The following is a 26,483-nucleotide window of genomic DNA, read 5'->3' as shown; positions in this document are numbered from 1 at the left end:
CTGAAGGAGTAACATGCCAGAGCATTACAGGTAAGCCATAGCCTTGTGGCAATACACGGTTTAATAGAAATGGGTTAATAATTAAGAGATCTAGCCAATAAGCCTGAGCTAATTATATAATTAATATAAGCCTCTGTATGTTTATTTGGGACTGAACGATCACAGGACCAGGTGGGACAGAAACTCCCTCTCCAATAATTATTTGCCTATTTTCTTGTGGCAAATATATTTTTAAAATATCAACCTGAGCATATTTATGGTGATTCTATAAATACCCAATCAACCCAAAAATCTACTTCTCAATCTTCCTAAGGAAACAGAACTTCGCTTTGGATAAACTTGATTTAAACATTCATAATTTGTTAATATTAGATTCCCAACACTAATGAGAACACTGCTCGTGTTTTGTCTTTATGTTCTCAGGGGTTGTTTGTTTTCAAGATTGGGTGTCTCTACATTCCTGACTGGCCTGGGTATGCACAAGCTGATGTTGAATGTGCTACACTGAGAATTATGTGAAAGGGTTCTAAGTCACTTTTGCTTAAGAGAAAAGCAGTGGAAGTGAGTATTTTAAAAGCACAGCAACCCTGGTAAGTGATAAATATGCACACTGAGCTGTCACACAGGGTTCTGATCAGTGTGCTGCCAAGTCATGAGGCAGGCAAGAGGAGGAAAAAACAACTGAGAAATCATCCTAATGGCATAAAAATGAGAAACAAAACCCTGCTGGAATGAAACAAAACAAAACAAAACAAAAAACCTCTGAGGAGGCTTCACAAAGAACAAGAGCTAATCAGTTCCGGTTAGCTCTCCACTAAAAAGAAAGAAGCCGCACCTCTTCAAGTTGCATGTCAAATGCACCAAAACTGGAAGTTGACATTAAAACTTCTAAGATGAAAACAACATTTTTCTTATTGCTTTCTATTTTCCTCAGTGATTTACTCTTTCCCAAAAATGACAGGCTTCTGGCAATAAATTCTATCTTAGGGGTCCAGCATTGAAGAGGCCCTAGATAAAAGTGGGCATTTGGGAATTTTCACGACTTTTAGCCACTAGATTATGCTTTTCAAGCTTTCTCAGTGCTCTCCTGAGTTCTGCAGAAGTAAGACACTAATGAGCTTATGTACACACAAACCAATGAAGCCACTGCCCAGCCTGGAAGACATGCGCTCAAGTCCTTATTCTCCGGGCACAAAGCTTCACTGGGAAAAGTCTAATAGGCTTTAATGTAATTATCATCCACGATTTTTTTTTCCCCAAAACATGTCTCGGAGTGAGCAGTCCCATTCACGAAAAAATCTTCACTTCTGTATTACAGAAAAAAGGGAGCTGGGGGAGGGGCAGGGCTCAGGGCAAGGGAGTGGGGAGGCTGTTTCTGCGCACGCACGCAAGCACGCACGCACACACGCAGGCAGGCAGGCAGCTTCTTCTTGCCTACCCACTTCCACGTGCTCCTTGGGTTTCCTCTCTAATCAAAGCTCTGCAGACCAGAGCTCCAAATGTCTCCCCAGCCCTTTCTGTCTCGCACAAATCTTGCTGGTCTGAATTTACCATAGTAAATAAACTGAGTGACGGCCAGACTGACTTTGAGGCACACGTCTACATTCCTTACCCCCAGAACAGGGACATACCACATATGATTAGCCGCCACTTGTCACTCCACTCCACTTCAAAATATACCTTCTACAGGATGGCTTGGTTTGTATTTCTCTTCCAGAGGATTCCCAGCACCGACTATGAGGCGGCTCACAACCACCAGTAACTCCAGCTCCAGGGGAGTGGACACTTCTGGCATTCACAGACGTGTAGACATATGCAGAATACACCCAGAAAAGCATACTCACACATGACTAGAAATAAAAAATTAAGATGTCAACTATTTTATTTGAAGAAATGATAAGCTGAATGACTTATATATTCTTTCCCTTGATTCAATTCAATCTCCATTAACTAGAGGAATCCAGACATGTGTTGTTTTAACTTACTGCTCCTAACTGTGAATCACAAGAAAACTGTCCCATGAAGAGAGTATATTGTGACAAAATCACAAACATAGTTCCTCAAATGCTTGTGCTTGAAATGCCAACAATCCTATAACCATGTGCCTTTTAAGTTCTGGGAAAACATCAAGACCAGATTGGTGAACTACTACAAGCACTCTGACCTCTTCTGTGTTTGAGGCACGCACCTGAAATCCTGTTCATGGCGCTGACAAAGAGGAAGTCATTAAAGAGCCAGAGCAAAAGACACAGGCTTGCCCTCACTTCCTGAAGGAATGGGCCCCTCTGTGACACTTCCACACAGAGGAAATCAATTCCTAACGGCTTAAGTGATTTGACTTAAGGGCATACCACCTCACATCAGTGCACAGTGAAGGTTATGACACACACACACACACACACATGCACACACAAACACACAGAGGGAAGGAGGGAGCACAGGGGGAGGGAGGGAGGGTGGGGAAGGGAGGTGGTCCACCTATTTAGTTGCTGGGGTGGTCAGCTGGCCAGGTGGGGAATGCTGACAGGCTGTAAAAGGACACAGAGCCTCTCTCTGGGTTGAGGCACAGCTTTCTCTTTAATAGCATTCAGTTGGAGAAACAAGACAGAAACAGGAACTGCGGGAAGCCAAAGGGATTTCCTAAGAATCAGGGCCAGAAAACCTTAGTTGCTGAGTAACTGGATGATTGCTACCATGGTTAAGCATGGTACCAACTGGGCTGAGAGATGCCAGCAGTGAATGCCCAAACAGGAGGTTCCAGAAGCTTCCAGGATGTAAGATATGCCACAGACTAACATATGGAGATAGAAGACTCCAGGATCCCAAGAAGGCAGCTTCTTGCCTAAACAAACACCCTTATCATAAACCTAAATCTACATTACAAAACAACATTTATCTCAGTCCAAGTCCTGTGGAGGAAAGTTAAACACCCAGAAATATGAGGGCCAGCATGTGTCAACTGCCTTTGTTAAAATTAACCCTGAGTTGGGCTGCAGAGATGGCTCAGAGGTTAAGAGCACTTTCTGTTCTTCCAGAGGTTCTGAGTCTGATTCCCAGCAACCATCTATAATGAGATCTGGTGCCCTCTTCTGGCTTGGAGGCAACATGTTGTATACATAATAAGTAAATAAATAAATCTTTTTAAAATTTTAAAAAATTAACCCTGAGCAGAGAGAAAGATCAGTAACTAATGGTGGACATCTTAAGTGTGTGAGGAACAGGAGGGAAGACCATCTACACCTGCTCTAACAACCTTATTTGTGATTCAGATTTGCAACCCTGGGCTTTCTGGACAACAGTCTTTGCCATCCTCTAAATGAAAGTGGTGGATTAGGTCAACTCCAAGACATGTTTCCACTCTAGATTTACGTAGCAGAATCATGCGTTGAGTTTCTGAAATCTGCTATACACAACACAGGAGCTAACACCCAGATGATGAAAAAGGAGCGATGCTTTAACACATCCCATCCAGGAACAGTTTGCAGCAATCCTTTCCAAGGAGAGAATGTACCCCAGGCTTTCTTCCGGATTCTATCTGTACCCAGATCTTTGCTGTGCCACTTATGGGTGAAGAGAGTTAGAAAAATTACTTCTTGGTGATTCAGTCTCAAAACACAGAAAAAAGAAGGAATTAAGGAAGGAAGGAAGGAAGGAAGGAAGGAAGGAAGGAAGGAAGGAAGGAAGGAAAGAAGGAAGGAAGGAAGGAGAGAAAAGGAATAATCACTGCTTCGTGAGAATTGCTTATGAAAGTACCTAGACTATGAAAGGAGTTCCGTTGGTGTTACTGCTATCCTATTACTCTTGTATATAATGTTAGGTAACTCATAGGCAATATTTGTGTCAAAATGGCTATGAACTATTTCATGTCTTTTTAAAAAAAAAAGTAGCTAGTGGGCTGGAGAGATGGCTCAGGGGTTAAGAGCACTGCCTGCTCTTCCAGAGGTCCTGGGTTCAATTCCCAGCAACCACATGGCGGCTCACAATCATCTATCATGAGATCTTGTGCCCTCTTCTGGTGTGTGAATACATAATAAATAAATAAATAAACAAACTAACTAAAACATCTATTAAAAAAAAGTAGCTAGTGCAGCACACCTAAGATCTTACACATGCTAAGGCTTAGAATGTCTCTTTGCTTTTGAGTCTGATGGCTAAAGATAAGGTAGTGAAAAGCAGTTGACTCTCAATTCAGGATCTCCTTTCTAAATGAGGATGTATTTTCACAAGCTGGGGGCTTTATTGATAAGGTTTGCCCTTGTACCTTTCTATTGTCCATGGGGAGCGTGTGAGCTCTCTTTAATGGCAGTAGTCCCTGTCATAACAGCAGCTACTCTCTGCTCCCATCCTGTCTGCCTTTAAACTCCCATTCCTGTTTCAGGCAAGCCAAACATTTTCTAGCATCTTCCTGCTCTCTCACCTCAGAGCTATCATCCCAGGACAGTAAAGTTGTCACCGCCAGGATGTCATGCTGCCTTTAAATTTGTCACACCAAACAACTCAGTCCACTTCTTTTCAATTTAGCTTCCTAAGTTTTAGGATGCAGTCAGATGTCCCTCAGAAACCTCCAGAGTCACGCTGCCCCCATTTCTCTTGCTCTTACAAACCCCCCATGCCCAGAATGGCCTGTTGCACTGTTCACATCATCAACCTGGGCCTTCTTCTCTAGCCCACAATTCCAAACTCTTCCACAACCTTCCCATAAGCCAGTCCCAAAGGCCTGTGAGTCACACAAACAGCCCACCCCCTGGTACTGATTTTCCGCATTTGTTAATTTTCTTGGTGTAGCGGGACACGTGACAAGATTTGGGGAAGAAGGATTTGCTTTGGCTCATGGGTTAGGTGGTGTTGTGATCCACTGTGGCAGGAAGACGCAGCAGCCACTGTGTCGCACAGTCAGGCACGTCGGTGCTCCCTTTGCCTTCTCTAGTCGGTCACCCACATTCAAAAGTCTTCACTCCTCCACTAACCCTAATGGAGACATTCTCAGACAAACACAGGTGTGGTTCCAATGGCAATCCTACATCCTGTTCACAAGTTAGATTAACAATCATGCTACCAAAACCCCAAAAGCCTTCTGAAACAGAAGTTTAGGAAATACTAGAACTACATGTTTTTCCATTTTTTACTCAAATTTTATACTTAAAAAATATCTCCTTGCGATGGGCAGTGGTGGTGCATGCCTTTATTCCCAGCACCTGGGAGGGAGAGGCATGCAGATCTCTATGAGTTCAAGGCTAGCCTGGTCTAGAGTGAGTTCTAGAACATCTAGGGCTGCATAGAGAAACCCTGTCTTGAAAAACCAAATCAAAACAAAACATAATAAAAAACCAGTTTGCTGTGTGTTGTGGAGATAGCTCCATCAGTAAACTGATGGTTGAATTAGACCTGTTCAGTCCTCTGTACCCACGGAAAAAGACGGGTGTGGTGGCACATTTATAATCCCAGTTGTAACATGTGGGGAAGCAGAGACAGGCAAATCCCTGGGGCTTGTTAGGCTAATTGGTGAGCCCCAAGATCCAGTGAGAGACAAGATGGCAGAGGTAGGGGGTGAGGAGGATGGGGGGCTCCTAAGGAATACCACTGAGGGTTGACTTCCATCTCCAGACGTATGCATGTACACACACACACACACACACACACACACACACACACGCATGCACGCACACTCGCGCACACACACATTTTTTGGGAGCCTGTGACAAGCAGGACACTTCATTATTCTCAGAAGCAGGTTTCCTCCAGGGCAGATGAATGGTCAGGAGAAAGAGAACATCCTTGGTGAAGCCAAGTAGGATGGCTATAGGGGCTCACCGGTTTCATCCTGGACTCCTGGCTTCAGCTCAGTTTACATACGGGTAGTGAGGAAAGCACACTCATTTCTAGGAAATATGGCAGCTTTAAGCAGGGCAAAGCACTCAGCCCAGCACTCCAGGACCAAAGAGTGTTCATGTGGTCTGAGAAGTCCTCAGAAAGGTGACCTTTCTTTTTCTCTTAGTTTTGGACAGTTCTAGATTACTTTCCCTTCGGCACTTAGTAGAGCTCTTGTTGAGATGCTAAGGATAACCGAAGAGAGGAGAATATGAAGTCAACTCCCATCCCGAATCCATCATTAGGATCAAATGTATTAGATGCCCCAATAACCTGCTTTCTTTAACTTACAATGAAAGGGGTCGGAGACTAATACCCCAGTCTAACGAAACAAGAGAGGATTTATAATTCTTCACATATGTCACAATTCCATGTTTGGTTTGTTTTTTTGAGACAAGATTTCTCTGTGTAATAGTCCTGGCTGTCTTAGAACTCACTTTGTAAACCAGGCTGGCCTCCAACTCTATGAGATCCTCCTGCCGCTGCCTCCTGAGTGCTGGGATTAAAGGCATTTGCCACACCACCCACAATAATTTCATGTTTTATGGATATTTGACTTTTCCAGGCGAAGAAGTTTATTTCTTAGAAATTAACTAGAGTGCAGTTACCCAAGCCACAGGCACAAGGGAAGGTGTGTCCTGAAAAGCTTCTTCTAGGTACATCTGGGGGGAGGAGGAGGCAAGCAGGTACCTCAGCTGCAGGATTTACGAGGCCAGAAAGTGCCTCCCTAAATTCTGAGGCCATAGCATGCCTTCCCCCAGTCTCTTCCCTGCTTCTCGAACTTTCACCTACTGGCAAATGGGAGTTAATATTTTCTTTTAGTAAGAGAGGCCACACCATTATAAGACTCCTGCTTCAATAATGACACTTGACAAAGTATTTAGCTGGTTAAAAAAGGTGACTAAAAGGAAATCAGATCTCAAAGAACTGCACTTACTTTAAAAATCTGAGTGGAAATCCGTATGAAGCGTATAGCCTCTCCTTTCTATCATTCCCCCAACCAATCATTCTCTACTGAGCAAAGGTAGCTATAATCCCGGTTATTTAAAACCAGGTAGAAACCACTTCTTATGGTTCTCTCAGGCTGAGTCACGCTTCCACATCATAGGTGAGAGAAATGTACTAGTCGATGCCTTCAGTCTGGTCCCAGTCTGCTGTAAGTGTGCCCTTGAAGGAGACACTAACAGGTGGGGAGAAAACATCGCAGCAAAAAGAGAATTATGCCACAGCTTGTATCAGCAAAAGCAAACAAAAGCATGGAAGCATTTTGTAGTAGAGAAAGCTACTGTAGATGGGACTCCCAGCTGACTTTGCCCTTTCACACCTCTGTGAACCTCAGGCTAAAAGGAAGGCCCATCTGTATGCTAACTGATATCTCTTCAGATCTCCAGAACCCAGACGGCTTTTACAGCACTGAGTAGCTACTCACAGAGAAGGTGCAAGTCCACTGCAAAGCCCTGGAGAACACGCCCTGGCTAGCCTTGACTGCCGAGCCCAGCCTCACTGCTGCCTTCTCCAGCATGGAAATTCTCCAAAGAGGAAAATAGGGCTTCAAGAGGGTCAAAGAACCAGCTCCTTCAGGGAGAGCTGTCTACCAATGCTCGTTCTCCTGAATTCTGGCCTGTCAGCGGCCAGCGAGGATGTTTGATTCCAGGGAGCCTAGAAGGCTGAGCTAGACTGAGCTCTGAATCACCAAGCATCAGACATACACATTTAGGAAGTGCATTAATAAGTAGGCTCCGGGCCCTTTCTATGCTCTAAGAAACGGTGATTCTATTTTAGGAAGAGAAAGCCAAGGACTGGGGCCCACCGACTATATACTCAAGAGTGGTAAATGCTTCGTCAAGGGGAGGGGAGGGGCTCTACCCATTTCCCTTAACATCTGCTTCCTCTCAGAGCGAAGAACAGAAAGAGCTAAAACGATGAGAGTTGAAGAACGCCCCTCAAGACGACACTGTCGTTTCATTCATTTACCAAACTCTGTGACAACACACTGTTAGGAGCTGCAATCTGACAGGCTCTGTACTAGGATCCATTTAACAACACAAGGAGATGGAGACTTTCCAATGGAGCCAGAGACCCTGCAGCAGTAGCAGCACAGCTGTCTAGTTTGGAATCCTAGTTCCCACGCACAGCTTTATAATCCTAGGAGACAATTTCCCTTTGCTTTCCAAATCTATCAAGTGGGGGGTATCAACTGTATCTTCTTCATGCGACAGTGCTGATAGGAGAGAGCAGGACAAAAGCATCTAGAACGGTGCCTGGTGTGCAGTAAGCAGGCAGGCACGCTTGCTACCGCTCTCATCATTGCAAGAGTTGAGACGACTAAGCAGCTGATTTGACTCAGAAGCAAGAAACAAGTCCACAGGGTAGTAGCTGGGACTCGTCTGTCCATTCTTCTAAGTGCTCAGCAAATAACATCAAAGTTCATGGCTTAGCTGACTGATGCCAGAAACATCCAAAGACTATCAGCCACGTCTAAGCCCAATTGAAAGCTAAACTTTACAGCACACGCTTCACAACAGTATTTACCAACAGTGTGCTGGGTTTTTCTCAACTGTGTTTTTAATGTGTTGAGGGATTGTTTTGATTTGTTGAGTGAAGTGCAGTGCCCTACATTTATCTGCTGCCTTGTAAAACTGGCCCAGCAGGCATCATTTCTATTTTCAACATGGGAAAACAGATCTGGTCGGTCTGCCTTGGCGGAGGCTGATGAGGAGCCAAGACCTGCAACTGCAGGCCTGTCATCCTTTCGTCTTGATACAGTGCTTCCAGGGGTTCTGGAAACAGCAAAATCCCAAACCCCAAACAGCTTAGTGTTTCCAAATTACATGGAAGCAAATAACAATACAATGTCTGAAGAACGCACGATGACCATAGCCATTAACGGGGGAGACGTTTTAAACTCCACTAAGTCCATTTTAAAAAGTGTTTGCATGGATGCAGAGCATGAACTATTTCTGTTCAACTCCTGTTACTGTTATTGGACTCAACTTCAACTCTCACTTTTGGGTACGAATGGAGGGAGATTAAAGAAAGTAATGTCACAGAATCTGCATGCAATATGTACCCTATATAGTGTACCAAGGCGCTTTTTTTTTTCTGCTGTGCTATTATTCCCTCTATACTCAACCCAAGGAACCACTTCTTATCACCATTGTCCAAAGCCCACATTACTTATTATTCATACTTTAGACATGGGTTAGGTATAATTACAACTAATAAAATGTGTTGGCTTTTATAATCTGTAAGTCTGGATAGCTAGAGGGCTGTCACCTATATCCTGTTTGTTTTTCATGAAAAAGTCAAAGAACCAAAGAGGAAGTTACCATCCAGAAGTAACTTATCTTTGATCAGTTATGCTACCAGTAATTTCAGGATCACCGGGCACCACCTTTGAGAAACAAGATTATGAAGTGCCAAAGGGCATCCTGGGCTTACTCAACCCACCCAGGTCCTGACAGAATGGAGATGCGGGTGTTTAATCCCCAGTGTGCAAAGTGCAGGCTGGCGGTCCCTACAGTCAACCTTCCAGTCGGCCTATGGCCTATGGACGAAGTGGGCAGACACAGGGCTGGAGCAGTGACCTTGACAGCCCCCTCGAGGGAAGCGCAGCATGGCCACGGGACCGGGGTAGTGGCCTGACAGTGTCTAGGAGCCCCGCGGAGGCTGAAAATGAACACCGCCCTGGGACAGCGGTCCGTTCGCGTCGGCACCTCCCTCCGAGACCCGGAGGATGCTCGCCAACAAAAGGGTCTCCCCTCATCCCCGACGCCTATCGCGGGGCCGGCTGGGAAGGAGGCCCGTGGGTTCCGAGGGAACACCACCGGTGGGCGGCCAGCCCTACCTCCTCTGTGACCGTGGGGCAGTAGAAGATGAGCACTAGAGTGGTGACCAGGTTGATGGCGAGGCCGATGAGGGTGATGGTGTTGGGGGCCATCCAGAGCGGAATCCATTGGAGCAGCCAGGTCCAGTAAAGCTGCAGCGGCGGCTCGAACAGCGACTCTCCCACGGCGGTGTAGCGGTGCTCCTCCAGCCGCCGCAGCTGCGCGGCGCTGAGCGGCTCACCCAGCGCCTTCACCCAGCGCGGCGCCGGCCTGGCCCCGGCGCCCACCGCCATGGCCGCCTGCGGGGCCCGCCGCGACCCAGCGCAGCCCGCGGCCCGCGCGGGAGGCGGAGAGAGCCGAGCGAGGGCACAGCGCCCGGGCCAGCTCCGCCGGTGGGACTCACGTAGCGGCGGGCCGCGGGGGCGGGGCGGGGCGGGGCGGGGCGGGGGCGGGGCCTCGGCGAGCTCGCGGGCTGCGGCGGGGCGGGGCAGGGGCGGGGTCGAGCTCGCGGGCGGAGACGGGGCTGGGGGCGTGGCCTCAGCGAGCTAAGCTCGGGGCGCCCTGGAGCGGAGGTCGCTCGCTGCCTGCTGTGCTTTCAGGTTCTGGTCCTGAGTCCGCCCCTGGGACTTTCTTTTTTGGGGGGGAGGGGTCCAGAGCTGGCCTTCCTCTTCAGCCTCTGCTCACGTTTCCGTGGCGACGTCTCGCTAGCCTGGACCGTGGCAGAGCTGGCTTGTCTACTGAGTGGTAGGTGCAACTCTGTTCGCTCCAGCCTTTCATTAATCAGGAAGGTGCGTGTACCGATCAGAAAACACTCAAGCACCCTGGAGGGATGTGGTCCCTCCGCCCCTCCGCGAATTAATTTAGTTAACCCTCACTGCGGGATCAGACAGTGAAGTTTTAAAATAAAGAAAAACAAGCAAACAGACAAAACCAGGACCTGAGGAATATTGTCAAAGGGGAACTTAATGTTTGAAACCCAAAAGCCTGTTTTTCAGCCCACTTGCCATTCATAGGGTGGCTATTTTTAGACACGCCCTTATTGGAGTAGAGAAAAACCTAAGTTTCACAGAATAGTTGAGAAGGCTGATTGCCACATAATGGAAGGTCACCGATCCCTTACCTCACAATGCACCCATTTGGACTGGGAACATCCGGTCATAAACATGTTCTATTGCCTAACCAGACGTAGGGCAGCCACTATTGCTCTTCACGTCCTGGGTCTGATCTGTATGCATTTTTTCTAAGGCATAAGACAAGCTGGAAACCATGTTCCAGATTCTTGGATTGAGCAACATGGAACAGCAGATAGATGCATTCTGTATTTTGACGAAGGGTTGGGCCTGAAGGCCAACCCAATCTTCTCATTTCCCACAGCCCACTACAGAAGTGTGCACTCTACGTTTTTAAATTATTGGAGAAAAACAAAAGAAGAACAATGTGATGCTGGAATTTATGAAATTTACATTTCAGTTCTGCAAATATAGCCGCATTTGTTCCAACAGAGGTGAGGAGTTGTGAAATAGGATGGCTTACAAAGTCTTGAATATTTACTACCTGGCCTTTTACAAAACAGATTTGGCACGCAGGCAATAGTGGAGCACGCCTTTAATCCCAGCACTCAGGAGGCAGAGGCACGTGTGGGGGAAAACGGCAACACTTGCATTATGTAGTCCCAGCATTTTGTTTATTTTGCTCCCAGACTTTGAGCTTCCGGCCTTGCTCTCTGTTGCTGAGTTTTATCTTCAGTCCCTTGTTTGCTTTTTATTTTGAGATGGGATCTTGCTATGTAACATAGACTGGTCTTGAACTTGTGATCCTCCTGCCTCAGCCTCCTGAGTAGCTGGGATTACAAGCAAGTGCCACACCTGGCCTCTTCTAATGAAACGTGATTGTAAAGGGGCACAGACAAGCTCAGAAGGTATTGTCGATCGCTTTAGACGGCACTAGGTAAGCTACTATGGCTCGAATGAGACAGAAAGCCATTTGTCCCAAACATAAGGTCTGGGTATGTAATCGAGGGTTCCTGCTAGAGCTCAATGTGTGAGAGACACTGTTTGATTCCATTTCACTGTCTTTGTCCTGGTCAAAAACAGGTGACCACAATTCCCAACCAATTGGAAGGAGGGGAAGGGAACTCTCTTGCTTTGAAGGCTATGATTCAAAGCTTTATTCCTCGTTTCTGACAGAGCCCTCCGTGTGAGTGTAGCTCCTATTTGGGAGAAGAACTACAAGTGTAGTCTTTAGCTGGCCAGCTATTTGTATAGCTAATTTCTACTGCTATTGAAAAGTGTAAGAGAACATGCTGGAAAGCAATCTGTCTGCTTCAACCACAGGCTTGATTTTTTATTTTTATGCACTTTTTAAGAAATATTTTATAAATTCTTAAGAATTCCATGTAATATGTTTTGATCATAGTAACCCCTTATTCCTCTTCCTAACTCCTCCAAAACCCACCTCTAATCCCTAACCTCAAAACTTCATGTCCTCTTTATTAGTACTGGTTTTTGTAAGCCATCAAGTCCAATTAATGCCTCCATACACTCCTGTGTGTGGAAGCATCCCATGAATTAATGCTGTCCATACACTCACTCCTGTGTGTGGAACAGATCATCCCATGAATTAATGCTGTCCATACACTCACTCCTGTGTGTGGAAGCATCCCATGAATTAATGCTGTCCATACACTCCTGTGTGTGGAAGCATCCCACGAAGCATCGTCAGCCTACCAGAGGCCTCGTCCTTACAAAGAGGGCTGAGTCTTCCTCTCAGCTGTCAGTGGTGCCTCAGGGGTGGGGAGCAGAGAACCCCTTCCTCCACACTCTAGAATGCTGACTGACTTAATTCTGTGCAGGTCCTATGACGGCCATCACAGCTTCTGTGAGTCATGAGTTACTGTGATCCTGTCATGTTCACAGAACATTGCTTCCATCCAGTCCTCCCTGTCCTCTGGCTCTGACCGTCTTCCTGCCCTCTCTTCTGTCTGGGAGAAAGGTCTGACACAGGAGTCCTGCTTGTGGCTGAGTACTTCTCCGATACTCACTTTCTGCAGTTTGACCAGTTGTGAGTTTCTGTGCTAACCACCATCCATTGGAGAAACTCTGGAGACCTGAGACCTGCACTAGTCTATGAGTTTAAAGGGCTGTGCCCCTTTAGCAAAATAATAGTAGTAGGCTTACTTCAGGGGCCTATTAGCTCCACCCCCATGGGTTCTTAGTCAAATTTATAGTGCCAGGCATGTGTTTCCTCCTGTGGAGTAGGCCTTAAATTCAATCAGGAAGTGATGGGTTACCTCCATAATATTTGTGCCATTATTACACCGATGGGCATATATTACAGTGCTGGTCATTATTGTAGCTCAAAACTTGATAAAATGGTTGATGACTCCCTTTACCCCCATTTTACAGATGGGCATGATGAGGTTCAAGCTCTTATCCACAATTACACATACAACCAGTACAGTGTTGAGCTTGGATCTGAGCTTATGCATTCTTATTCCAGAGCCTTTAATCCCAGTCTGCAAAGTGCTACCTAATCCATGACATGATTAAGAACAAATTAAGCATTAGTGATTTAGAAATCTGAAATGCTCCAGAGCCCAAAACTTTTGGAGCAGTGATATGATGCTTGCTGCAAGTGGAATATTCCACAGCTGATATCATAAGACATGTCAGTCAAAAAGAGAATTGTATGAGACTGCCTTCACACAGTTTATGAAGCAGGTATGAAACAAATGTTAACACTCAGTTCCTAGACCCAAGATTTCTCACTTTATGCATATACACATAATCTGAAATCTGAAAAATATCAAAACTTGAAACACTTAGATATGAAATAGTGAACATGTAAAACAAACAAACAAACAAAAAAGGCCTTAGGTGGGGATTTACTTTTGCCAGTATTGAAGAGTCCAGCTTCTATGTATCATGTAGCTTTGTGCCGTTATAATTAATTTTGAAGATTCCACAAAGAATTCTTTTCCTAGGTAAGGAGAAACAGAATATGGTGAAGAACAATGAGCTCTGGAGTTCATAGTGTCTTTTCCCAAAGGGAAGCAGGGTTTTGCTCTTGGTTCTTTTGTATAACTTACACTTGCATTTCAAATTTCCTTCAACATCTTTCAAGTTTAAGCCAAATTTCCCAAAATGTTATAGTTTCATGCAGCCATGGTAGGTAGGAAATAACTACTTCAAACCTCAGTTTTCACTGGTTTGAACAAAAGACCCAGGTTCTAATCAACAAATCACTTGGACCCCAATTTGATCATGGTACAGTATGTGTATCAAAATTTACACCATATCCAGTAAATACATACAATTAAAATAATGATTTTTTAAAAAGAGTCACTTGACAAGACTTGCAAATTATGCATGTTTACAGTTCGATTTGATTATTATAATTGCAGGGTCCTGTTTTGAAAACACTTGTTTTTTTAAGATTTTATTTTTCCTTTATTCATTTGAGTATTTGCTTGCATACATGTATGTGTACCAAGCACATGCCTGATGCCCCAGGAGATCAGATGATGGTGTTGGATCTCCTGGTATTGGATTACAGATGTCTGTAAGCTGCCATGTGAGTGCTGGGAAATGAACCCAGATCTTCTAAAAGAACAGTAAGTAGTCTTAACCATTGAGACATCTCCCTAGCTCCATAAACACTTGTTTTTATTAGATTTACTTTGATCGGTCTTAATGCTTTTGTACTTTGAGATACTAAAGTTCACATTTTATGTAACTATGGTATCTAACAAAATATGTAGCTATTCAGTGTTTAATAATAAATCAGCTAAGACCTTTGCTCTGGTCTCTAGACGTGTTTAGTGTCCACTCAAGATCAGAGAAAACAAAACAGAGTTTCACAACAGAATCCCTGAGATGTGGTAACTGCTTTTTATCTTAAATTGCAAAAGCAATTGAGGGTTAAAGAAACTGTTCTCCCTGGGACCCAGTTATCTGCCCTCAATCTTGTTTCTACCCTTAATCATTCTTAATGGTCCTTTCCTGAGTCCACATTGTGCTGTTAAAATCTTTTCCATGGTATGATTTGAGGGACCCTAAAGGGAAGCATCTTCCTCAAGAAGTCTTTAGACAGCTTTGCCTAAAACCCTGCCTGCGACTTGGGGTCTTAGGAAGAAAGGGTTAAGCCACATTGGGAGCTGAGTTGGGCCACTGTCTGGAGGGGTGTTGTGGTTGGAATCTGCACTGAGCCGAAAGACTTAGTATGGGGCACTTGATGATGGTACTGTCTTGGGAGGCTGTATAACCTTTGCGCAGCTGTGTGGCCTACCTAACAGGAACCGGTCCTTGGAGTTGGGCTTTGAAAGCTATATGCACTTTCTGTGCCAGCTAGAATACACAGTTTTCCCATCAGCAGAGATCTAAGGGGCCCCCATCAGCAGAGATCACCATCATGAGGGGGGCAAGCCTTTCCCACCATGGAACCAGGAGCCTGAAGAAACCCTCCCTTTCCCTTAGGTTGATTCCATCGTGTATCTTGTCACAGTGATTTGAAAAGGAACTGAAAGGTTCAGGCATTACACTGGCCTGCCCTGTTACCTGGCAGGATTCACTCAGGCAGTTCTCTGGCCAGCCCAGGATTCCCACGAGAACCAGTCTACACGCAGGTGCAAAGGACCCCTTTAAAGGACAGACCCCTGCCCACTTATGCTCTCCAGTCTTCAGCTCTCTCTCATCCTCTCTCTATCTCATCCTCTCTCACTCTCTCGTCTCTCTTACTTTCTCGTCTCTCTCTTACTCTCTCGTCTTCCATCCTCTCTCATCATCTCTTCTCTCTCATCTTCCTCCCTCTCTGTCATGTCTGTCTCCCCCTTTCGGTCTCACTATAATAAACTATGGTTAATATGCTCTCCATGGCTTGTGCTCCGTCCATCGCGCCAGTCCTGGTTTCCATAATTAACAACAACAATACAAGGGCGTACATTTTATCAGAATCTTTCCTTTAAGAACGGGACTGGATGCTGGAGAGATGGATCAACTGTTGAGAAGCCTTGCTGCTCTTCCAGAGATCCAGAATGTAGTTCCCAGCACCCACATAGGGCAGCTCATAGCCACTTGGAATTCTAGCCAGTGGACCTGAGACACTCTCTTCTGGCCTTGGTGGACACCTACACACACACACACACACACACACACAGAGAGAGAGAGAGAGAGAGAGAGAGAGAGAGACAGAGACAGAGACAGAGACAGAGAGAGACAGAGAGAGAGAGAGACAGAGAGAAATCTTTAGAAAGGGAGATCAGAAGGGGCAAAGGGTTAATTCTGATGATGTGAGTATAACCAGAGTATGTGACATTCATGTATGAAAATGTCCTAATGAAATCCTTTATTTTGTACTATACACTAACTGAAAATTTTAGACACAAGAGAAATAGCGTATTTTTCCTTTGGGGCAGCTGAGAGAGAGTGGTCCCACATAAATGGTCATACAAGGAATTAGAGAGTTGGAGGCCCCATCCCCACCCCACCCCATGAATGTGCACAGATAGCATTGGGGAATCTCACGGAAATGCAGATTTGCAAATTTGTAAGTCTGGGGATGAAACTGAGAATGCTCATTTCTTAGAAGCTCCCAGGTGGCCAGGTGGATCATCAAATCACCCTTTGAGTAATATGGTGTCTAAGCACATAGCCTTAGAAGGCTGAAATACAGACCCCACTCTGAGAGACTCCTTTAGGTCCATCTGGAAGTGGATTAAAAGAGAAAAGACTAGAGTAATTAAAAGATAAAAAAGAACAACTTAACACTCCTTTTTCTGCAACACTGATGTTTTTAAGACACAGAGGGTCTAGATTGAAGATAGATATTTAAAATTGTGTATTTTATTCTATAGTTTTTATTTTATGTATATTTAAAAGACATATTTTGTACCAATTATGAAATCTACTTGTAGAGCAATGGCTGCCTACTGCTGAGACCTAGGTTATGGTGGTATCTGAGACTTCCCTGAGATAACGCTATGCCTCTCAGTGCCTGAAGAAACCAGCATCTGTTTAAATGTCTGTGAAGGGAAATGTCTTAATATTAATTAATTTGTTCTGACTAAGCCAGAAAGGGTGAGGACAGGGCTTCACAGGGACATTTCATCCCTCAGCTTTGGGTTTTCTTTCTTCGGCAAAGGAGGCCCGGCAGGAAAGGGTTAAGCAGCCAGGCTGGGCTAATGCTCACCAGGCCAGTCAACAAGGGGCCCTTTCTTTGCAGCCCTGGCTTCCTCCTTTCACTCCTAGCCTGCTAACATTATTCCTGGCTACACTCCTCTGGCAGCTCTTGACTGCCCTTCCCTCTGTACAAACAACAGTGTCAATCTGTCCGCCCCTCCTCCTCCTGCTGAATGAACACGGCTCCTAGGTCTTGGCTGGCATTGAGTCCCCTCATGTCACATGCTCCTGGTCTACCTCTTGGTGCTTAAATCCTTAAAGGAGTGATTATTAAGGGCTGACTTTGGCCACAGTTGGTGTCTGTCTGTCACTAGGAGGACCTGAAAGCCTCAGGAAAGCTCATGTGACCCATGGACCCTGTCTGATGAGGGGACGTTTGTGGCACTCTGGGTACCAGCTGCTAGGAAGAGCTTGAAAACAGCCCCCCACTATCAGGTTCTCCTCATAGCAGCCCACTGTCACCCCAACTGTCTTCTTCCAATGGCTCCTCCCAGTGCAGGAATAGGAGCTGAATTCTGAGTGGCCCCGGTGGACATCCAGGTAACAGGCTGGAAAAGGCACAAGGCACTTCATCCTGTAGCCTGCAGGGGACACTTTCTTGGCTCCTTCCTCCCTGGAATCTTCCAGATGGCCACATGATGTTTTATTTTGAAACACGGCTCCGTTCCAATGACCCTTTGTCATAATTCTTGAAGAAGATTGCCTTACAATTTAGGAATGGTGGCTCCTTCCCTTTTCACAGTCCTGTGGATGAATTCTGCTGATTCTTAAAAAAATTAAACTGAATAAACAAATTTTAAACTTTAAAATTTTAAGCCAGCATGTATAATTTAGTATGTAATGTCTTTTAATGTTTCCTGGGCCCCAAAATTGGAATGAGTTGAAGGAACAAGAAAAATAGGAGTGAACACTTTGTCTTGGGGAGGTAACAGGTCCTATCAGAGGTAAGATCCCTATTACTTAGAAAAAGTAGATATGCCGAATGTGCCATAGGAGTGGGAGACTGTCCCCTTAGTGACATATTTGAGTCATCCAATGCTCCAGGCCACCTTTGAATCCTCATTCTACTTCTGTCCTGGTGTTTTCCCCTTGTAACCTCCTTCAGACATTGCTGAGGCCAGCGCACCTGGGAACACAGGGAGATCACCAAGTGACTTTAAGAGAGCAATGCCAAGCTATAGAATCAGGATAACAGGTTGTCTCACTAATGGATTTGTTTCTCCCGTCTAAGCTTTTTCAACATTTAATTACAAAGGACTTCATAAGTCCATGTAGCAGTAACCTAAATCTCTGATGCAAGAATAGTGATTAATTGGGTCCACAAAAATAAGGGTAGTTTCTTTCAGACAACTAATAGAAGTAGGCACACTCATTGGGGTCCTAGGAACCCTAGCCTCGTGGCCAAACTCTAGTCACATCTGTTTCCCGGACTTCCGGGCACACAGGTGACTGTAGATCAGGCCTTTGGCCTTGATGTGCATGTATTGGCTATGAGGTACTTCTGTGGGAATCTGGATCCAGAAAAAAGACCCCAGAGATAGATTTTTATAGACCTGGAGACAGTGTGTAGGAAGTGGGGATAGGGGCAGGAGGAATGCAGCAAGCAGAAATGTCTGCATGAATCCGAGGGCTCCTTGACTTGTGGAGGAAGCTATGATCTGAGAATCCCAGAGTGAAATGCTAGGAAATACTGAGGTCCTTTCTGCCAAATTCTGCCAAATTTGAGCAGTAGAACTGTGGAAAGCTTTCACAAAGAACACAAAAACTTAGCATGTGAAATTCTGTGGCAGTTAAATTTTATGTAGTAATGGGATTGGCAGCAGAATGCCACATAGATGCTTAGACAACACTTCTAGTGGTTTTAAAAGCTCTTAGAGTCAGGCAGTGGTGGTGCACACCTTTAATCCCAGCACTCAGAAGGCAGAGGTATGCAGATTTCTGTGAGTTCAAGGCCAGCTTGCTCTACAAACAGCCAAGGCTACAGAGAGAAACCCTTTCTTAAAAAACTAAAAATAATGTTTTTAAAAGTCTTAGTATTTGAATGGATGAGCTGAACAAAGCAGTAAGCCTTCTCGATTATCCAGTAAACTTAGAGCTCTAGGCACTCCTAGCTCTCAAGCTTTCCAACCCAGGATGCAATTTATAACATCAGAGTTCTGATTCTTAGGCTTTCAACTATACTATCGACTTTTCCCCATGTTTACCTTCTGAACAGAATACAATGGGTGCCCAGTCTCCATATTTCATGACCAATACCTTTAGACTCACTCTTTCCTAGAATTCAATCACTAATCTATCTAATTGATCTAATCATCTGCCTCATATTGGTTCTGTTTCTCTGGGCATCCTAATACACCAGGTAAACTTTAGCCTTGGAAGTCAAATAGCTGAGTCCCACACGTGTTAGAATCATCTGTTTTTGAATAAAGCATGCACTCACCAGTGTACCCTGAAGGCCAGCGGCCTTTCCTTCACTCTTTCCCAGCAACCGGGAAAGAGCACAGTTGACCAGGGAACCCTTGGCTTTATCTCTGTTGAAAATTTGGCTCTCCACCCCCAACCTGCAGCCACAGCTGCTTCACCAGCCACCCCTGGTGCTGCACATTTGCATAGAGTTGGTAGCGACATGTGGCCCCGGTTAAGGTCCAGGCCACAGGGATCTCTGTCTCAGTCTTGCTCTATCTCCTGTCCTCTCTGACTGTTCCTTTTCTGTCTCTCAGTGTCTCTGTCTTGTTCCATCCCTTTCTTCGTTTTCTGTCTCCCAGTCTGTCTGTCTGCCACTTGCGAGTCCCTTCTCTGAGACACCCTTCCACTCTCTCCTCCCTCTCCCAATCACCCTCTTGCTTAGGCCTGTCACACCTGGCGTGACCCCTTTGCAGCTCACCTTGGCCAAAAGTTCCTTTTCCAATGCTTTATTATTACAATCTCCACACAGGGCAGAAGGTTTTTCAGGCTCCCTAGTTGCTAGGGAGCTCAGGATCACATTTGATATAGAAAAATAAAGTAATATATCCTGTCCTGTACAGGGATTCTAATGAATATTAAATTGCATTATCTGACTTTGAATCCATGCATTCACTCCATACCTTTCCTGCTTATATGAACGTAAGTTCCTGAGTTCCGAGCTGAATTTTTATCATCGCACAGAGCAGACAGGCACTCAATAAGTCATTTGTTGAACTAGCATTGTTTCCGAGTTCAACATGAATAAGAACATGGTATCTTATCTCAACATTCCTTAGATCTAATGGGCATTTTGCTACTTCCATATTAATTTAGACGACATTTATTAGGCTTTCTTTTAAAATAAATAAGTGTGGTCTTTCGATTTTATTTATTTAAGTTAGAAAGAAGCTTGCTTCACCTGTCAACCCCACCATCCCATTCCCCTCTGCTCCCCAGGGAGGGTGGGGCCCTCCATGAGGAATCTACAAAGTCTGTCATGTGATCCAGGTCAGGACCTAGGCCCTCCCCCATGTGTCCAGGCTGAGAGAGCATCCCTCCATGTGGAATGGGCTCCCAAAGTCTGAACTGAACTCCTGGAACCCAGTTGCATAGAAGGAGGAATGATGAGCAAAGGGGTCAAGCCCGGGCTGGAGAAACCCACAGAAACAGCTGACCTGAGCAAGGGGACGTTCATTGGACCCCAGACTGATGGCCGAGAGGCCAGCATGGGACTGATCCAGACCCCCTGAATGTGGGTGTCAGCGAGGAGGCCTCGTCAATCTTTGGGGCCTCCGGTGGTAGATCAGTATTTATCCCTGGCGTACTTACTAATGGATCTTTCAAATTTTTAAATGAATTTCCCCACCCCACCCCCAAATTTGGTAAATTCCTGTTATTTTGTTTAAGTTAGAAGGTGCAAGATGACCAAGAAATACATTAACCATAGAGTTTATTATAGGGCGGGGAGTGCGAGGGGCGAGAAGAGAGATGAAGGGAGAGAGGTAAGAGAAGTGAGAGAGAAGAGAGAAAAGAGAGACGAGCAAGAGAGAAGAGTGAGGTAAGAGAGCGGAAGTGGGCAGGGGTCTGTATTTTAGAGGGGTCCTTTTACCTGCGAGCAGGAACTCTGGGCTGGCCAGAGGACTGCCTGAGTGCATTCTGCCAGGTAACAGGGGCAGGCCAGCATGATGCCTGAACCTTTCACCTGTGACACACAATTTTCTCTAATGGAGTGACATTTAATTACAATGACGTTATAGAAAAACTGATGGCAGTTTCTGACGTTTTTTGTTGTTTTTTTGTTTTTCTCTTCAGAGTTTCAAAGTAGCCTTTTTCTTGTGTGAAACTTTGCAGTGTGTAAGTCTGTTTGTGTGAGGGAATATCATATATAGAGAATAACATTATTGAGTATAAGACATAATTAAGAAGGCTAGGTCATGAGCGGGGAAGGAAACTCTGGCAGAAAGTTTTGCAGTCACTTCTAAACTGTGCACAGACTTGACCGTGGGTGACTCAGCAAAATTTGTCAGCCAGTGTTAGCAGGAAGCAGCCAGCTCAGCTACTGTGGTGAGCCGGCACCAGAGACGCTGCTGGGCTTTGCTACACTGTCACCTATTTGGTGCATTCTAGTCTTCATGTGTTTATAAATGAGCTAGACTTCCTTTGCGCAAACTATTTTAGTCATTGATGTTGAGACAGCTTTCCTAAAGTGAGGGCTAACGTTATATTGATGGTTAGCTGTATGATTAAAAGTTTAAAATTTCTGTGCTTTAGCAAAATTGGATTTCCAAAATGCTAAGGGCTGTTAAGGGTTGATTTTTGTAATCACGCGGGCGGGCGGTCTTGTACAACTTTAACTAAACTGCTGTTCTGCTTCTGTGAGCAATAGCATGCTTTGCACAAGATGACCTGCTTGTGGTAGACAGAATGTAACTTTGTGTTCTTTGCTTGAAAAGGCCCTGACTGAGGAGGCTGGGCACTGGATTCTGGAATCCCAAGGTTATACAGACCGGGTGTCTGTATAAAAACCTTCTTTGTTAAATTTATTCATGGCGTTGGTGCCGGCCTGTTAATCCCAGCACCTGGAAAGCAGAGGCAGGTGGATCTCGGAGTCTGAGGCCAGCCTGGTCAAAGTGTGAGTGCCAGGCCAGCAAGGGCTATGCCAAGAAACCTTTTCTAGAAAAACCAAAACAACAAAAATCATGGTCGCAATGGTGAATCTCTGACAGACATACATTTGGGGGTTTGTGAGAGTTTTAGGCATTCAACCCAATCCACCTTTTTTCTCCCCAGCCTTGACTCCCTAGAGTATTGGAAGTGGAGAAATCGGACAGGGCCAGTGTTTGGAAGGAGCTGCCAGCAGGTTACCATTGCTTAGATTGTGGGAAAAGAGGCATCAGAAAGCCTCCTGAGGTATAGGTAAGGATCTAGTTTTTCTGTAGTACGAGTTTGTGGCACTAATGGGAAAGCTAGAAATGCACGAGCTCAGGACCCTGAGGAGAGTGGGTCTGAGAAGTCTGTTTAAAAGGGTTAAGACAGAAAATGCTGCAGAAACAGAACCAAGTAGGAGAGCTCTGGAAAGGAAGCTGCCTCAACAAAACAAAACAGGAAACAGCCCGGGCCACCTCCTGCTGCAGGGCTGCTTGACTCTGGTCACATTTTGATACCAACCTGACAGGCACTATCAGGGTCTGCCATCCCTAGTGGGTCTTCTGACTAAAAATAAAACTTTTAAGACCAACAGGGGTTTGGTGTCATGGTCTGTCATGGTTTGGACAGACTGAGATGGCAGAGATCTGTATTGTTCTAGATAAAAAGTGACAGAAGTTCGAGCAACAAGGTGAAGCTGAATGGAAAGGGATAGAAGACAAATTTTAAATATGGGGAAGGAGATAAGAAGCTAAAGAGTTAGAGCATCAAGATTTGATATTTCCTATTTTATGATGTAGCAAGACAGGGGCCTACTCAGTTTGGCAAAGAGCCTGTGGGAATATCTGTCCATACCTAAGCTCTATTCAGGCTACTAGAAACTGGCTTGAAAATGTATCTAACTTTGTTAAGCTTTAGCTATGTAGATAAACTCAGACATACAAGAAACTGTGATATTCTGTAATGTGCACTATGAAAGTTAAGACCCCAATCTCTCTGGGACTATATGTGTGGTTTTATAAAATTCTCAGTCTCTCTATGGGCTGCATTTACGATTTAAAGTTTTATTTTGGTACTAAAAGAGCTTCAATTCAAGACTTGCAATTTTTAAGGTTATAGTCAGGACATGCATTTTAACAGTCACATTACAAATGATCAAATCCTTTAATATGCTCAGAACTATGCTTATAGTCATGCCTAGAACAAATGTGGTTTGTAGTCAGGAGAAAGCTTTACTTAACCTTCTATCTATGTTTTCAAGGTTATGCCTAAAACAAGTGAAGTTTATTTAAAGTCAGACAAATTTAATAGATGACCCTCAAAGACTGTCCAGAGATCTTCTGAATATGGTGTTTAATGAAAAAGGCTCCCCATGGTAGACAAAGTGCCTGTTTGTAGTGGCAGCCCTAAGGTCCTCCAAAGAAGACCACTCTGCCTGGATTGTGGTAACAGCAACCCCAGGGAAAAACTGCCCCATGCTCACCCACCTCCAGGACCCTGCCGAGGCTGTGGACGAGTGGGACACCAAGAATCGACTGCCCGTCTCTGCCTTACCAAGCAGGCCAATCTCTCAGGCTCCTCACCCACAGTGAAGTGTCTTGGATCTTTTGGGTCTGCTAGCCAAAGGCTGATGCTGCACTGTGTGGCAGTCAAAGAGTTAATGCTGTCCTGTAAGACCACGGGGGGCAGAAGTCATTCTGTCTTCATTGATATTACTGAGATTGACCAGAAGGAGACTGGGGTAATAGGGTAACCATCCAGGTAGCTGGAAAGTCTCTGTCATTCATTGATAGAGAGACCATTGGGCTTATACTTCCTGCTCAAATTTTCCTTCTCAGATTTCTGATGGTGTTGATGGCTAACTGTAGCTTTGTCAGTTTAGCAACAGCTGCCTGCATTTCCTATTTGACTTGCTTTTGCTGGAGCTACTAGGTCTCCAGGTGAGAAAGGCAAACTTACAAAACAGGTTTCAATGGAACTTTTTACCACTCCTCTAGTGAAAAGAACTTGCTTGGCACTGGCTGTTCTCAGCATTCCGCCACTCGTGTCTCACAGTAAATGACTGAATGGAAAAGGCTTGAGATGTATACAAGTCGTAAGGGCATGAGAAAACAATTAAAAAATAATAAAACCTAGAGACGATACATGATGTTAAGACTTCAAAGGTTCAGAGTGTTAACATATTAATCGATAGCGTTCTGATAATCTATTAATCTGGCTCTGGTAAAGGACTACTACAGTCACAAGCTAAATTTTAAAACTTCCTTTGGTTGTTTTCTAGGTATAGACTAAAAGGTGCTTCTCATTGTGCTAAAAATGTTTTTGTCCAGTCTATATATCCAGCCCTCTGGACAGAGGAAAGTGTCATTTTTTGGGTTCCAGCGCTTTCACTATGACTCAAAGGTGTGGGTCTACTGCTTTTTTTGTTTTTTTTTTGGCAATTTGGATTTATGTACAGATAGCAAACAGTGGTAATGCTAATATATCTAAAACTCTTATCTCTTTTTGTAAACTTGCTGACAGCTGACGTAAACCTAGGTGATGCGGTTGCTCCTTGTCTCTTCAGCTGGGTTAGCTAACCAGATGCTTCCACTGCCTAGCTCCCTCCTTGCCATTGACGAGCATTCCAGCCTCCACAGGCCTGGAGCAGACGCTAATCTCAGGTGAGGAGCAGTTACGGAAGAGAATGTTACGTCTCAAGGAAGCTGGGACCGCACTGGAAAGGACTGCACCTTATTACCCTGACCACCCCCACCGCTGTCAAGGCAGATGGCGTCCACATCACTCCCAGGTCAGGCGCATCCTGGAGCAACAACCCGGCTGCAGAAAAATGAACTATCACCGAGGCTTGCGATGATCCACTAAAGACATGGCTAATATGGGTTGTAGACTAATAGGGTTGCTTTATCTGGCTATCCCCCGCCCCATACTTTCATAGGATATATGTCTAGTTCCCCCGAAGATCAACTCAAACTTGCCATGAATGTCTCCCAGCTCCCACTTCATCGGGTGGACGCTCTTTCCTGTACTTCCCAGTTGAAACTGTTTGATTTGCGTGTACTGGCAGGTTGCACCCTTGCTTGCCTATTTGGAAGATGCGTGAGTTCCAGGATTCTGTATCTTGTTAACCCTATTCTCCTGGATGCATGTTTATAACAGTCCAGTAGGGAGAAAAAACAGGTATGCATGTACCCAGGCCCTTCTAGCTTCCATGTGAAGGGGAATTGCACAATCTGTCCCCTCATAACCCTCATATAATGCTTGGGTTAGGGACAGCAGGGGCCACTCTAGGTACCACTGGTACAGTAATGACTGACATTAACTTCAGAAACCCAGGACTCTGAATAACCCGAGATCTGCCTCTATCAGGAAAGTAAAACGTATTGCTAAGCTAGATGAACAGGTGCCCACCACGGAGTCAAGGATTTGGCCCAGGGTAGCAGAATGTGGTGGCAAACATTATGTTGATGGCTAGCTTTATGATTATAGGTTTAAGGTTTCTGTGCTTAAGACAACTACACAGCAAAATTGGACTTCCAGATGTTAAGGGCTGCTAAGGGTTGATTTTTGTCGTTGACCGGTCTTGTACAACTTTAACAAACTGCTGTTTCTGCTTCTGTGAAGGAAGGCTTGCTTTGCACAAGAAGAATGTAACTTTGTTCTTTGCCTTAAAAAGCGCCTGGCTGAGGGGGCTGGGCACTGGATGTAGAGCTGTACATAAACAAAAGCCTCTGCTTCTTTAAAATGTGTTCATGGTCAGACTGGTGCATCTCTGAATGACCCCAGACGCATGGCACTAATTAACACAGATGCTCGCATAAGGACTGTACATTATGATAGTCATCTCTTCATGTCCCTGATTCAAATGCCAGAATGGTGAAAATGTTTAGAGGAAAATTGTGTTTGTGTTGAACATTGCGGGGCGGGGGGCTTTTTTCCCCTTGACGTAATTCCCTACACAATAGTGTAGCAACTATTTACTTGCCATTTGCACAATATTTTTGCTTATTTCATGTTGTAGAAATCCAGAGGTAATTTGAAGTATACAGGGAGAAGCATGTGGATTAATGTGAATACTATGGCATTTTGAATATAGAAAACTTGAACACCTGCAAATTTTGGTACCCACAAGGAGTCCAGAAACACCCTATGGAGCCTATGGGACTGAGAGACAATTATTATTTTGGAGTGATTGGGGGTATAGGAGCAAGACTCGTAACAAACATTAATACCCAGGAAGGCAACATCACCAAGCAATCAGAACAGAAAGAGGGAACCATCACAGTCTGACCATAAAACAGTTTTCTCTTGAAGTGTCCAGGTGCACTGCAGCCCCCTAGACCATTCATCCTTGCCGTGGTGAGCGCAGGTGACAACGCTCACTCTTCCCACTGCAATGTGGAAGGGACAGGAGGGAACGCTTTAAAATGTCATTACAGGATGCTGTGGTGACATCCGCAAGCAACAATTTACTCAGCCTTTGTGGGGACAAAAAACAGGTGTGTGGGGAGGTGTTGGGAGA

At 45.0% G+C, this 26,483-nt stretch overlaps 1 protein-coding gene and 1 long non-coding RNA gene across 6 annotated transcripts in view; one reads left to right on the top strand and one right to left on the bottom strand.

Moving 5' to 3' along the window:
- The window catches only part of Chpt1 (choline phosphotransferase 1), a 31,373-nt gene extending 21,265 nt beyond the window's left edge, over nucleotides 1-10,108 (bottom strand). For 2 of the 4 annotated variants that reach the window (XR_219679.4, XM_005067976.4), the window contains exon 1: nucleotides 9,716-10,105. Coding sequence is in view for 2 of the 4 variants with exons in the window: in XM_005067976.4 (XP_005068033.1) it covers nucleotides 9,716-9,988 (273 nt within the window). In the remaining 2 variants the exon portion in view is untranslated. Of the gene's footprint in view, nucleotides 1-9,715 lie in introns of all 4 variants that reach the window. The other 2 variants (XR_005880539.1, XM_040755120.1) reach the window with 2 other exon arrangements.
- A 47-nt stretch (nucleotides 10,109-10,155) lies between these two features.
- Nucleotides 10,156-25,704, top strand: LOC121143321. 2 transcript variants are annotated; one of them, XR_005880540.1, is made up of 4 exons: nucleotides 10,156-11,199; nucleotides 22,106-22,231; nucleotides 24,243-24,364; nucleotides 24,485-25,704. It is a non-coding gene; the product is annotated as an uncharacterized LOC121143321 (long non-coding RNA). The 2 variants fall into 2 exon arrangements; XR_005880541.1 differs by lacking the exon at nucleotides 22,106-22,231.
- The last annotated feature ends 779 nt before the right edge of the window (nucleotides 25,705-26,483 follow it).

The sequence above is a fragment of the Mesocricetus auratus genome, unplaced genomic scaffold (assembly GCF_017639785.1).
Source record: "Mesocricetus auratus isolate SY011 unplaced genomic scaffold, BCM_Maur_2.0 Super-Scaffold_100011, whole genome shotgun sequence".
In the NCBI taxonomy this organism is placed as follows: domain Eukaryota; kingdom Metazoa; phylum Chordata; class Mammalia; order Rodentia; family Cricetidae; genus Mesocricetus; species Mesocricetus auratus.
The sequence above is the reverse complement of the archived record's forward strand: the minus strand, read 5'-3'. Positions and strand labels throughout refer to the sequence as shown.